Below are 14,450 nucleotides of genomic sequence, written 5' to 3'. Positions count from 1 at the left end.
TGTACTTTTCAAAGCTTCAACCACTAAGAACATTCCATAATTATTATCATCATCTACTACTTTAATTTAAGAAATTTTCTTTCTTCCTTTAATCTTGTTTTTATATATCACATTAAAATATTTAACATAATTTTTTTATAAATCAAGATCATTTTACCATAGAAATTAAAATATTGATTTAGTAACATATTTAAATCTAATTAATAAGCACATAAAAATGTAATACTTACAATATAACAAGATTCTTAACCATGAATATTCACGCCATTATACCAAGAATGTTATTAGCTTCTAAATAGGTTTTGTTACAATAAAATATTTTATAAATATTTTAATTTTATAATATTTTTTAAATTAAATTTAAAAGCAAAAATGTATGGGAGAAATGTTATAATGGTGTAAATGTTTGTAAACTTTTACATGTGAGCTAGGTCAAAATAAAATAAAAATAAAAAATTAATAATGACAATTATTAATAAAACATTTTGACACGTTCAGATTACATAAAAAAATAAAAATAAAATAAAATATAAAATTATTAAGTTAGGATCTACTAAGCATGGAGAGGGATTAAATATCTTGACATGAAAACTTTTTTTAAAGTGACAAGAGATTTGATCCTTTTCAATAATAAACAAATCCAAAGTTAAGATGAATGTATACTAGTATTATTGAATTTGATTTGAATAATAATATTTAAGACCAATACAAAAAAAGCCAATAATTGATTTCTCTTCTACAATATTTCTAAATCTAATAAATTATATTAAAGTCCTAATATTAATTATTATAATTAAAACATTTTATACTTATAATATATTTATATATTCTAACCTAATAATATTAATACTTATACTATTAATATTTATACTTATAATATTTATTTATATATTAATTAATATTAATATTAAAATTTTGCTACATATTTAATAATTATTAATATATTATGGATTTGATATATATTTATCAATTTATATCAATTACATTTATCAATAACCATTAATATGGTTATGTCATTATTATTGAATTTGAATGATTGATTATTGAAAACAAAAAACCAATAATTAATTTCACTTTTATTTATCGATTTCCAAAATATTTCTGAATCTATACTGAAATTAAGTTCAACTAAATAACAACTAATATCTTAATTAAATTCAACTAACGGTCCATTTTTATGAAAAGTATAAGTTCAGTAAATAAATGATGTTATTTCTGCACAGAGAACTTTAGTGCGCATTTAGTTTGAAACCCCACGACCCACTTGATATTGGGATTGGTTGAATACTTTTTACTATTTAATATCAAAGTCGGTAGATGGCAGCCTTGAAAAATAGCTTATCATGGGTTATAATATGTCACTGATAGGCTGAGTGCTGCAGCGTAGTGCACATTTACTTACCTAGCTGAAGGGATTGGTGAAGAGTGCCATGGCGAGACTTGAGTTATTAGCCATCTCCATCTGGTTAGCCTGGACAGCAGGGATTACGTGTACTGCTCAGCAAACGGAATTGATGGAAGGTTATTACCAAACGCTGTGCCCCAGCGCCGAGGATATTATCAGAGACCAAGTCGACAAACTCTATCGTAAGCATGGCAACACTGCTGTTTCCTGGCTCAGAACAATATTCCACGATTGCATGGTGGAGGTAGGAACAGTATTATTTAAACTCTTCTACCTAGGTTTCATTTCAGTTGATTATATAAGCATGTAGCTACATCTAGGAATTTAATAGGTCAAGATCCTCTGCGCGACTTTTCTGAGCCAATTGAGGTGTTGTTGATGTTTTATAGTCCTGCGATGCCTCCATTTTGTTAGAAACCACACGAGATATGGTGTCGGAGCAAGAATCTGAAAGAAACTTTGGCATGCGCAATTTTAAGTACCTGAACACCATCAAGAATGCTGTAGAGGAAGAATGTCCAGGAGTGGTCTCCTGTGCTGACATTATTGCTCTCGCTGCGAGGGAAGGAACCGTCATGGTGAGAAGCTGAATTTTGTCAGAGATTTCAATTAGTAGATGGGAGATTTCAATTAGTAAATGATTATCTTTATTTTAATTGGATTCTCGGAATATTTTTTTTTAGTTGGATGAAATTGTTTCTCAGGTTAGTCTTCATTGCAGATCTTGGATATGAAGAATATTTTTATCTCTACAGTAAATTCTGGGAATATTATTTTATGAGAACCATCTTCCAAATATATTTATAAATAATTATCTTTATCTCTATTGTAAATTCTAAAAATATTGTTTTTTAGCCAGATTTATTTAACCATCCTGTCCCGTTGACTCTGGAAATATTTCTGGATCCGAAATCCCAAAATGTACCCTCAAATTAAATTAGTTGACGCTGTTAAGCTAAAACCCAACCATGAATTTTTTAATTGACTGGGAATGCACATTAATCGTACAATTTTATGTTATGATTTGACGATACAGTTGGGAGGACCACGCATCGCTCTGAAAACGGGTAGGAGAGACAGTCTACAAAGCAGCGCAGCAGTGACTGAGAAATACATGCCGCTGCATAACGACACCATCGACACGGTCTTGGATCGCTGCGAATCCATAGGAATCGATCCAGAAGGGACTGTAGCACTCCTAGGTTTGATATTTTTATATTATTTAAGTTGTAATAATTTTATATTTTTATATTATTTAAGTTAGGGATTTTAGAATTTTAATATAATTATTAATAACAATAATTATTAGATATGTGTAAAAATTGTTATGTTTATAGAATATTTATGATATTATACATAAATAAATGATTAAAATTTTGTTATTTTTATTTTTGATTATTAAAAAACAAGTTATGTGAATAAGTGTGTCATGGAAAATAATATATTAGCTAAAATGTTATTTGAGAAAGTTTTGCTATTAAATACTGAGTTAGTATTTATCTCAAATGTATCTAATGGTAATGTGTTTTTTGTTTTGTCCTTTAATTTTTATCATGTTCAAATAAGATTTAGCTAACCTTGAAAATATGTTTAATGTGTGAGATTTTGTCCTTATTCTAATTTTTAAGATATCAAGTAGTGTGATAGCAAGTAACCTTTTCCATTTAAAAACAAGGAATACAAAACCATTATATTGGCTTATAATAATGTAACAAAACCTATTGACAAATAAAAAAATCTCTAAAATAAAATGGGAATGGCTACTATTTTTGTATTAATTTTTTATAATTATTAGTAATATTAATTTAAAATTTTATTTTTAAGATATCAAGTAGTGTGATATCAAGTATTCTTTTCCATTTAAAAACAAGGAATACAAAACCATTATGTTGACCTATAATAATGTAACAAAACCTATTGACAAATAAAAAAATCTCTAAAATAAAATGGGAATTACTACTACTTTTGTATGATTTTTTTTATAATTATTAGTAACATTAATTTAAAATAGAATTATATCTAATAGGCTATCAAAATTAAAATTTTGTTTATGTTAGCTAAAATAAAATTTAAAAATTAAATAACTAGAAACAGTTAAACAGTTGACATATGTCTGTTCATTAAAAAAATTGTAAGTGAAAAAATTAGATCTAATGATATTTAAAATAGATCTATGCTCGTCTTAATATAAATAAAAATGTATAAAAAATATGTATATATTTCTAGTAATAACTAATATGGCATGAATGGTATTAATACGAGCATAATATGGTGCAGGAGCTCACACCGTTGGCAGGACGCACTGTGTGAATTTAGTGAACAGGCTTTACCCAACGGTTGATCCATCTATTGATCCAGACTACGCAGAATATCTCAAAGGGAGATGCCCCACGCCAACTCCAGAACCTTCTGAAGTCTTATACTCTCGGAACGACCCCGGGACCCCCATGAAATTTGACAACAACTACTACAAGAACTTGATCGCGAATAAGGGATTGTTGCTCATCGATCAGCGCTTGCTTTCGGACAACCGGACTTCAGATTATGTGAACAGAATGGCGCAAGATAACGATTACTTCTTCACCCAATTCGGGAGGGCCCTCATAATATTGTCTGAGAATAATCCCCTCACTGGAAGTCTAGGAGAAATACGAAAGGACTGTCGTTATGTCAATTCCCTGTAAACCATCTGATAATGGGTACAAACTGCAAATTCGTTCGTCTCTGAACTCTTTCTTTGCTACCCACATCGGAACTCCAGTTAGAACTAAAATATGGGTACAATGGTTACTATAAATCGCCAATGTTTATATTCCTGCTTTTCCGAGCAGTTTATGTCCATTCTCATAAGAAGCGTACAAAACCTGAAAATGGAGAAAAATCTTTTGCAATCAGTAGATTATCACGTATATTCCTTCTTTTTTATTTCATCACTTAGTCTTGGAGAAATCATTTACTTTAAGTTACTATTTAAAAAAAAATCTTCCATTATTTAGATGACAAACAAAAGTTCTAAAGTTTTTATCATTTGATGATATAAAAATAAAAATTTAACACCTTTTTCTTATTATGATAAAATTAATTATAAAGTCAAAGTAGATTTAGTTAAAAACCTGGATGATAATAATTTTAATTTTATTTTAAAATTACATAAATTATAAGGTGGGATTTTTTTTTAAGTTTGAATATTAAAGTTCATGAAAATAATAATAATAATAATTTTATTTTAAAATTATAAAAATATAAGGGAAAAAAATTTATATAATAATTTAAATACTAAAATTTAGAGAAGGTACATTCTCTAGTACAATAAAATTACGAGCTTAGGTTTATCAAGCTGAGAGAGATCAAATCTCTCGAGGTGCAAACTTATTTTCTGAGTGCAAAACTTGAGGAAAGGTTTGCACCTCCAGAGATTCGATCCTTGATAGATCCAGTGTTCCCGCGTTAAGATGGATCTAGGTTGGTTTCACTTGTTCGTTGTCATACAAAATTTGTTGAACATCTAATTATTTTTTTAATTTTAAATATGATAAATATGTCTAAAATTAATTTGGTCAATTTAATTTAAAATTTTCTTAGTTACCTCAGTTTGTTGAGATAAGAGAGACCGTTAGTAACTTGAATGACGAAAAATGATGAAATACAAAATTTGAGTGCAAAGTGTCAATGTAACAATTTTGACAGATAGAAAATGTGAATACTAAGAATATAGTCAATTACAAACAATCTTCATTGCAATCAACCTGAAACTATTTTTTTCCTTTTTCTCACATCGATCATATGAAAAGAGTAGTTGGAATCATAGACCATTCAAATATTCAACACGAGCTACTCTTGTAAACAACATACCTTGTCTCTCCTGCTGTCTAATATTAATAGTAGCTTTCTCCAAAGTCAATAATTGTGACTAATATTAATAGTAGTTTTCTCCAAAGTTAATTATTGTGACTTATGGAGTGTTAAATCCCAAATAATTTTGGTTATTTTCTATTACCATTACCATTTTATAAAAATCAACTCAAGATCATTGATTCTTTATTTCAAGAAAACACATATGATAAACATAGAAAAGCGAACACATGGAGGACATGGCTTTGTTAATGCTAGATGAGCTATGTATGGGTGTCCTTGGGCCCCATAAAAAGGAAATATTATTTCTCAAAACTAGCGAATGAGAAGGTTTTGGAAATTATTATGTTCCAACAAAGAAATATCTATTTAGCAAAGTTCAACATAGATATTCTTGGAGATCAGATGCACAACAGAAATTAAACAAAAAATATACAGCTGATATGTCAAGCACATAAGACACAAAAATTTAACGTGGTTCACCCAACCAATCTAGGCTACGTCCACACAACATAGGCATCAGCAATCTTATTAATCAAATAGGAGATTACATAATGAAATCCTCACAAAACTCTCACCCTCTTAGCAAACAATCCGAATGGTTGCCTGTTATATAGCAAAGAGAATCTAACCACCTCATTAACTCACTCACATCAAATATAGGAGGCATTAATCATCTCCCAACAACCTGGAGCTAATCTAGGAACTGAATTTCTATTGTTGTCACCTATAGAGATTTTTGCCTGTTTTACTCCAAACAGAAAATCTCAACAATCTCCACCTTGACAACAATTAGCCTGATGCCCTGTTATTATTATTTTATTTTTTCTGCAAGCCAAGAGAAGCCAAACACCAGCGTAGCTTCTCTAACAAAACTGGTTTCGTGAACATGTCTGCACAATTCTCCTTTGTATGCACCTTTTCAAGAGAGACTCCCCTTTCAGTGATAGCCTGTCTTACAAAATGGTACTTAATTGGAATATGCTTTGATTTACTATGATAAGCCGGATTCTTAGCCAAATGTATTGCACTTTGACTATCACAAAGTAACCTGATGTTGTCCTGTAACCTACCAAACTCACCAAGCAAACCTTTCAACCAAACCGCCTCTTTGCAAGCATGCGACGCAGCAATGTATTCTGCTTCAGTAGTGGATAACGTGACAATGTTCTGTAGCTTTGACATTCAACTTATAGCTCCACCTGCAAGAGTAAAGACATACCCTGAAGTTGACCTTCTCTTATCCAAATCACCTGCAAAATCGGAATCAACATATCCGCAAACAAATTCACTACTCTTATTGTAAGTGATACAATAACTACTTGTGCCTCTCAGATACCGAAGCACCCATTTCACTGTTGACCAGTGTTCTTTACCCGGATTTGCCATGTACCTGCTGACAACCCCAACTGCATGTGAAATATCTGGTCGAGTACAAACCATCGCATACATTAAACACCCTACTACATTGGCATATGGAATTCGAGACATATAATCCTTTTCTTCATCTGTATTAGGACATAAACTCGAAGAAAGCTTAAAAAGGGAAGCTAAAGGGACTGAAACAGGCTTCACATTATTCATACCAAACCTCAAAAGTATTTTCTCAATATACTTTTGTTGTGATAGCCATAGCTTACCATTGCTCCTGTCTCTGAAAATCTCCATGCCTAAAATTTGTCTTGCTGCTCCTAGATCTTTCATATCAAATGTCCTTGCCATCTGAGCCTTCAACCTGTTGATTTCTTCTATGCTTTTGCTTGCTAAAAGCATATCGTCAACATACAATACCAAGCTAATGAATATGCCATTATTCAACTGTTTAAAATAAACACAATGATCATATTCACTTCTAACATATTTCTGACTCAACATGAAAGAATCAAACTTCTTATACCATTGCCGAGGCTACTGCTTCAGGCCATATAATGACTTCTTGAGCCTGCAGACAAATTTCTCATTGTGATGGTGAACAAACCCTTCCGGTTGTTCCATATATATTTCCTCATCTAAGTCACCATGTAGAAATGTAGTCTTAACATCTAACTGCTGCAACTCTAAATCAAGCAAAGCCACTAATGCTAACACAATTCTAATTGAAACAATTTTAACCACTGGTGAAAAAATCTCATGAAAGTCAATACCGGCTTTCTGAGAAAACCCTTTTGCAACCAGCCGTGCTTTGTACCTGTCTTCCGTATCATTCACACCCCGTTTCAGCTTGAAAACCCATTTACACCCCACAGTTTTCCTGCCTTTCGGAAGCTCAACCAGATCCCATGTACCATTCTTACTTAAGGCCATCATTTCGTCCTTCATGGCTGCTTTCCACTTGTCACTATTTGAACCTTCTACAGCTTCCTGATAACACAAAGGTTCATCATCATTAGCGGTCAAAGCAACTGATGTAACATAATCATCATACCTTCTCGGAGGGCGTTTGATCCTTGTAGACCTCCTTAAGAATGTTTCTGGTGCTTCCACAATTGGCTGTCTATCATCTGTAGGAACTTCTTCATGATCGCTATTTGAGACCTGTTCATGACCTCCATCTGAACCCTGTTCATAATCTGATTCTGAAACCTGTTCATGACTAGAATCTGAACTATGGTCATTATGACTATCATTAGAAATGTTGTCAAACTGAATGTGCTGGAAATCAAATACATCATCCTGTTTCAATCTACTATCTACATCTAACTGTACAAGAGAGGATTCATTAAACTTTACATCTCTGTTGATGATGATTTTGCGGGTAGTAGGATCCCATAATCTATATCCCTTTGTTCCATCACCATACCCAACAAAGATATACCTTTTAGACTTTGGATCTAATTTAGTTCGTTGATGTTTAGGCACTAGAGAATATGCTTCACAACCAAACACTCTGAGTTTAGAATAGTCACAAGGGTGTCCTTTCCATACCTCTTGCGGAACCTTGCAGCCTATCGTCGTTGATGGAGATCGGTTTATCACATAACAAGTTGTTGCCACTGCTTCCGTCCACAACTCCTTTTGCAACCCGGCGTTACTCAGCATACACCTTGCTCTCTCTAGAAGAGTCCTGTTCATGCGTTCAGCAACTCCATTCTGCTGAGGAGTATAAACCGGGGTCTTATGTCTCTCGATCCCTACATCCTTGCAATAGCTGTCAAACTCCTTGGAAGTAAACTCACCACCATTGTCAGTTCTTAAACATTTTATAGTTCTACCAGTGCTGTTTTCTACCAATGCTCTAAACTGCTTGAAAACTGTAAAAACATCAGACTTCCTTTTCAACATGTAGACCCACACTTTTCTAGAAAAGTCATCAATAAACGATACAAAATATGACGAGCCACCATATGACGCTGTAGGGGCTGGACCCCAAACATCTGAATGGATATTATCAAGTATTCCTTTACTAGTATGTTTGCCTGTTTTAAATTTTTGTTTACTTTGTTTTCCAAACAAGCAATTTTTACAGAAATCTAACTTTCCAGATCTTAGATTAGGAAGTAACTTGCGGTCAGCCAAAATTTTCAACCCTCGTTCGCTCATATGGCCCAACCTTTGATGCCATAGGAGAATGGAACTACTGTCCTGTTTAGACACCGACACATGATCTGACCGAGTTCTACCTTCTAATTGAAAAAGATTTCCTACCTTCTTAGCCTTCATCACTAGTAAAATACCTTTATGGATTTTCATAACTCCACCTTGAATTACAGTTTTATATCCATTCGTATCCAGTGCTCCTAATGAAATTAGATTTTTTCTTAGATCTGGTACATGTCTCACATCTGTTAACAATTTGGTTGTGCCATCAAACATTTGCAGTTGTATACTTCCTATCCCAACAATACTGCAAGTGACATCATTACCCATGTACATGACTCCATCATCAACTGATCTATATGTCTTAAACCAATCTTTATGAATACACATGTGGTTAGATGCCCTGGAATCTAACAACCAATTTTGATCATGTTTTGATACATTAACAGACAATACCTCATCACTCATACCTGAACCAGATACTGAACCTGTATCTGTGGTGTTGGCTTCCTTCTTTTCTGTCGAAGAGCCTTCTTTAGCAGCCTTCTTTCGCTTCCATCAATCCTTTTTCAGATGTCCAGCATTGCCACAATGCCAAAACTTCACCTTTGTCTTCTTTCCTTTGGACTTTGAACGAGAGTCGCTATGCTTTCCCCCGGAGTGTCTCTCTCTTGAGCGACCTCTGGCCATCATTACCTCTGACGTAGAGGTGTCTGCATTCGACCTCTTCCTCGTCTCCTCAGACAACAAGGCTCCAACAACATCGTCAAACTCAAGAATGTCTGTTGTCCTAAAGCTTATGGAAGTAACAAAGTGATCCCAAGATTCGGGCAATGAACAAAATAGAGTTATTGCCTTATCCTCTGAATCAAATTTCACATCTAGACTGTCTAATTGCACCAGTAAGGTATTAAAAACATTCAGGTGATCAGTAATCGAGGTACCTTCTTTCATCCGCAAACCATAAAGCTGCCGTTTCAGGAGAATCCGATTTGTCAAGGATTTCGTCATATACAGCTTCTCCAACTTCGTCCACAAACCAGCTGCAGTCTTCTCTGACACGATGTTAAATAAAACATCATCAGCCAAACACAACCGAATTCCGCTCAAGGCTCTTCCACCCAATTCATTCCACTCATTATCTGTCATGGGGGAAGGCAGTTTGGACCTGCCCAACAATGGCTTTGCCACGCCCTGCTGTACCAACAGATCATGCATCTTTACCTTCCAGATCTCGAAATTATTTTTGCCATTAAATTTCTCGATTTCAAACCAGGCACTTTGAGTTTTCGCCATTTGTATCAAAAAACACAATAATCTCCAATATCCAACTTTAAATACCAGCAATAGAAAAAATCAACTGCCTATGCCTTTCTGTCTTTGCCTTTAAATAAAACAAAAAACAATATTTTGTTGTGTGAATCACAATGTACCAGTTCTGCAATTTATAACAAATATATATCTCACCGCACACCATAAAAAAAAAAAGTTTGAATCACCAATGGAAGGATTGATCCGCTACACCAAAAAACTACTCCACCACATGCGTTCACCCACTTTAATATTAATCCACCATTTAACATATGTTTACACTTTCCATTACGTTAACATGGTTTATACAATATGTGTAACATATGGTTTGTAACATGGTGTATATCATATGCGTTTCAACCTTTTATGTTAACATATATATGTAAAACACAGCGCATATATTTGATCTATCCACACAGTTTTTAAAATATAACTACGTCGTTTTTAAAGCATATCCATTTCACGCAGCACCAGCAATCACTATGGTGTTTTTGGGCGCATAGTGGTCAAGCACCAAAACCGCACCAGCACTTAATTAAATACGCACCAATGGACGGTAACAGCAATACTAACCAATGGACGGTAACAGAAATATGCACCACCAATGGATGGTAACAGCAATACGGTAATATGCCAATACACCAGCAATCAGGTAACACGTTAATCCACTGCAGAACCCGCGACCTCCTCCAACAATGCAGCAATTTCAAGCCTCCACGCAGGCTCAACCAGCTCCACGCAGCGTCTCTGGTCAGCGCGCTGGTTGGTTGGGCGATTAGAGTTTAATATAATCGGTTCTGCGCCATCAGCAGAAAACCAACACACTCCGCAGCACTGTGTCTCTGAACCAGCAATTATGCACTCCAGCTCAAACAACGCAGCCAACGCTCCAGCTTGAGCACACGCTCCACCTCCAACTATGCCGCTCCTCCAGCTCGCTCTGATACCACTTGTTGGAGATCAGATGCACAGCAGAAATTAAACAAAAAATATACAGCTGATATGTCAAGCACATAAGACACAAAAATTTAACGTGGTTCACCCAACCAATCTGGGCTACGTCCACACAACATAGGCATCGGCAATCTTATTAATCAAACAGGAGATTACATAATGAAATCCTCACAAAACTCTCACCCTCTTAGAAAACAATCCGAATGGTTGCCTGTTATATAGCAAAGAGAATCTAACCACCTCATTAACTCACTCACATCAAATATAGAAGGCATTAAGCATCTCCCAACAACCTGGAGCTAATCTAGGAACTGAATTTCTATTGTTGTCACCTACAGAGATTTTTGCCTATTTTACTCCAAACAGAAAATCTCAACAGATATGGGAACATTGTATTATATAAGTCTATTGATGTCGAGATATAGAGAATTCGATGTCGAAAACCTTTCTGCATAGTCAATTTGTAAAAAGTGTGGGTTTCATTTTTTAGTTGAATTTTTTTTTTATGATAAATATAGAAAAGTGAACACATTGAGGACATGGTTTTGTAACCATGTAGATGAAATTCATTCTCAATAGAAAAACCCTTAACGATGGTGACCGCCATTGTGTTCACAATGGTTCCACTTAAGATTTGATGGATACAGTTTCTTAGGCTTTGGAAATTAATTGTTGGGTTATTTGGATTTTAAGGAAGGAAGGTGATAAATTAAAAAGTGAACAATAAAGGCTATGAGGGTTTTGAAAATTGGGTTTTGTGGTTGGTTGGTTTTTTGTTTTTCAATTGGCTAATTGGTCTTAGTTAGTTTAGTGTAACAAAATGTGGCACTAATAACAAATGTGACACCCCATAAGATGTAGATTAGCTAGTTTATGTGTGGTCTAGTCCCTGTCAAATCATAGATTCAATCCTCATGAGAAAGGGTTGAGGATGGAAGCCATTTTGAGGTAATTAAACTATCCCAAGGTTTGTTCAGACTCAACCAAGCCTCACACAATCCTGGTGATAAGAATCCCACTGTGTTGATTGTTTTTCTTCTATCCAATAAATGGACTAGCCCTGACCTAAGTTGAACCTAGCCAAAAAGAAATGCATGTGAAAAACAAGTTGATTATGAACTAAAACAAAGTAGATGAAAATAAGCATTAACTCTTGTTGTCATTGATTTTTGCTCCATAAGGAGAACCTTTACTTGCACACTTCCGAAAATATGATTTTCCTAGCATAATGAGAAGTTAAACATGCCATTTTGAGTTTATGTTTTCCCATGCTAGGGTTGTCTAATTTAAATTTTTGTTTAATTATGTGATTGTGAGTTTCATGGATTGATTTTAATATTTATTGAATACATTTTTTTCGGTAAGAATTTTTTTTTTATTATATAAGTAAAATCAAAATCAAAATCATGCCTTATGGCTCACAACGATAGAAACTGGGCTATTGAAAATGGATTGTTCTAAAAAAACATATGAAAATATTTTTTATATTGGAATATATAATATCCGCTTATATATATATATATATATATATATATATATATATATATATATATATATATATATATATATATATATCCGGTGCAACCTTGATCAAGATAGGAAATAAAAAATTGACAAAGTCAAAACATTATTTAGTCTACAATCTAAAATGACTATATAGCTTTTAGATCAATTCATATTTTGTAAAACTAAATATTAGAATCTTATCTTCCTTCTTTCTATTGGGAATGCTACAATATTCTTAATTTTGGAGGGTCCTCATTGATGATTGAGTTGCTAGTGCTTCCCATTGCATCCTTTCTTGTTTGCCTACACCTTAGAGTTTCCATGAATTGATATTGTTGATGACCTAAACCAAACTTCAAAGCATATTTAGCTAAGTGGGATAGATCCTAGAGTGCAAAGGATGGCTAAAAGTTTTGAATGTTTATCATTCTACAAAATTATTTATTTACTCATTACTTTGATGGATAAGATTCAAATTGAGGCATGCACTACAAGGAAAATACCTTCTAGCAATGGTTATAATGGAGGTTTTTAGTTTTATAAAATTGTCAAAAATTGTCAAAAAACCACTGCTACAACATACTTTTGTGGTAGCGGCTGTTTTAGTAGAGTTGATAATGGAACTTCATCACAGCTAAAAAAATATGGGAAAATATAGGTTTTAGCGGATGTTTTCTTAGCAGTGTGCTTACTAGAAACATCACACTAGTAAGCTACTAATATAAAAGAACCGATGTCATAACTCTGAATAAAAGCACCGAGACTTGATAAAAATATTTAGAGAATTGACCCGTTAAATTTATAAAATTACCAGTGCTTTAATAATAAAAATGCATCGCCTCATACAATCTATGATACCATCCACTAGGGAGTTGAACATCATTGCCTACAAAGTATACTGCCCCAGTGCTTATGTCTTAAAAAACATCCGAGGCAATACTTTTAGGAGGGGCATTGGGGCAGAAAAAAAAAAAAAAAAAAAAAAAAATTCTTGTAGTCCGAGTGCTTTTATCTTATCCAACGCGCTCGGTAGTTGTACGTAACAATGTATCAGTGCCGATGAGTTGTATAAACAACATTGTTCTTCAAAAGTATAATATCTGGTGCTTATGTGTTTGAAAAACCCCTGGTGCTGTAATTTTCACAAAAGGCAACGAGCCAGGCAACAAAAATCTTGTAGTACCTGTTCTTTTATGTAATCTAATGCACAAGTGTTTTAAAGGTAACGATGCACCGATGTGCTGAAGGAGAATCACATTGATGCATGAAATGCATATATTCCGAGTGCATCTTTATTTTACAAATGCACCAGGATACCATTTTTTATTATTGTAAATATCGTTGTTAAAAAGATCATATTCAGAGTGGTGCATGTTAATATATGATGTCCCAATATTCATTTTCTATTTTTTAGAAACATCGACCTATGACAGTGCAATTATTGTGATTTTTTTAAATCCATTCTTTATTGAAAAATCGAAATATATCTTATAACAGTATTCATATAACTTAAATTTTGATTAGTGCATTTTTATATGATGTTTGTATTAGTTTGTTATATCATCAGATTTCACATCTCTTCATTATAATATTTAACCATTCATATATTAATCAATGGTGTAACATTATACAACGACATTAGACAACACATTAGACTAAATTAAAATTAATTTTATTATATATCAATAAGAGGCTCTTTGTCATACAAAATGGGATAATTATTGGTAACCCCTTATCTTTTAATTGGGACACGATGTCCATTAAATTAAACAAAATGACTGATTTTCACTAACAATTATTTAAAAACAACGACAACAAATTGCATTAATATCCAAATAGATCATCATTCTTCATTGGAACTGCTCTCAGTTCTCGAGCTACTTCC

The 14,450-nt window shown here is 33.4% G+C and overlaps 1 protein-coding gene across 1 annotated transcript; it reads left to right on the top strand.

Annotated features, from left to right (window-relative positions):
- The first annotated feature begins 1,397 nt into the window (after window positions 1-1,397).
- On the top strand, window positions 1,398-4,217 carry LOC149193061 (peroxidase 21-like). The gene is made up of 4 exons (XM_089406526.1): window positions 1,398-1,649; window positions 1,795-1,983; window positions 2,442-2,607; window positions 3,683-4,217. The coding sequence occupies exons 1-4, from the start codon at window positions 1,431-1,433 to the stop codon at window positions 4,087-4,089; spliced, it is 981 nt and encodes a 326-aa protein (XP_089262652.1). The 5' UTR covers window positions 1,398-1,430; the 3' UTR covers window positions 4,090-4,217.
- Window positions 4,218-14,450: the final 10,233 nt, after the last annotated feature.

This window comes from Pinus tabuliformis, chromosome 2_2 (genome assembly GCF_031772625.1).
Source record: "Pinus tabuliformis cultivar Carrire ecotype Pingquan chromosome 2_2, CPIR1, whole genome shotgun sequence".
Lineage (NCBI taxonomy): Eukaryota > Viridiplantae > Streptophyta > Pinopsida > Pinales > Pinaceae > Pinus > Pinus tabuliformis.
The sequence above is the reverse complement of the archived record's forward strand: the minus strand, read 5'-3'. Positions and strand labels throughout refer to the sequence as shown.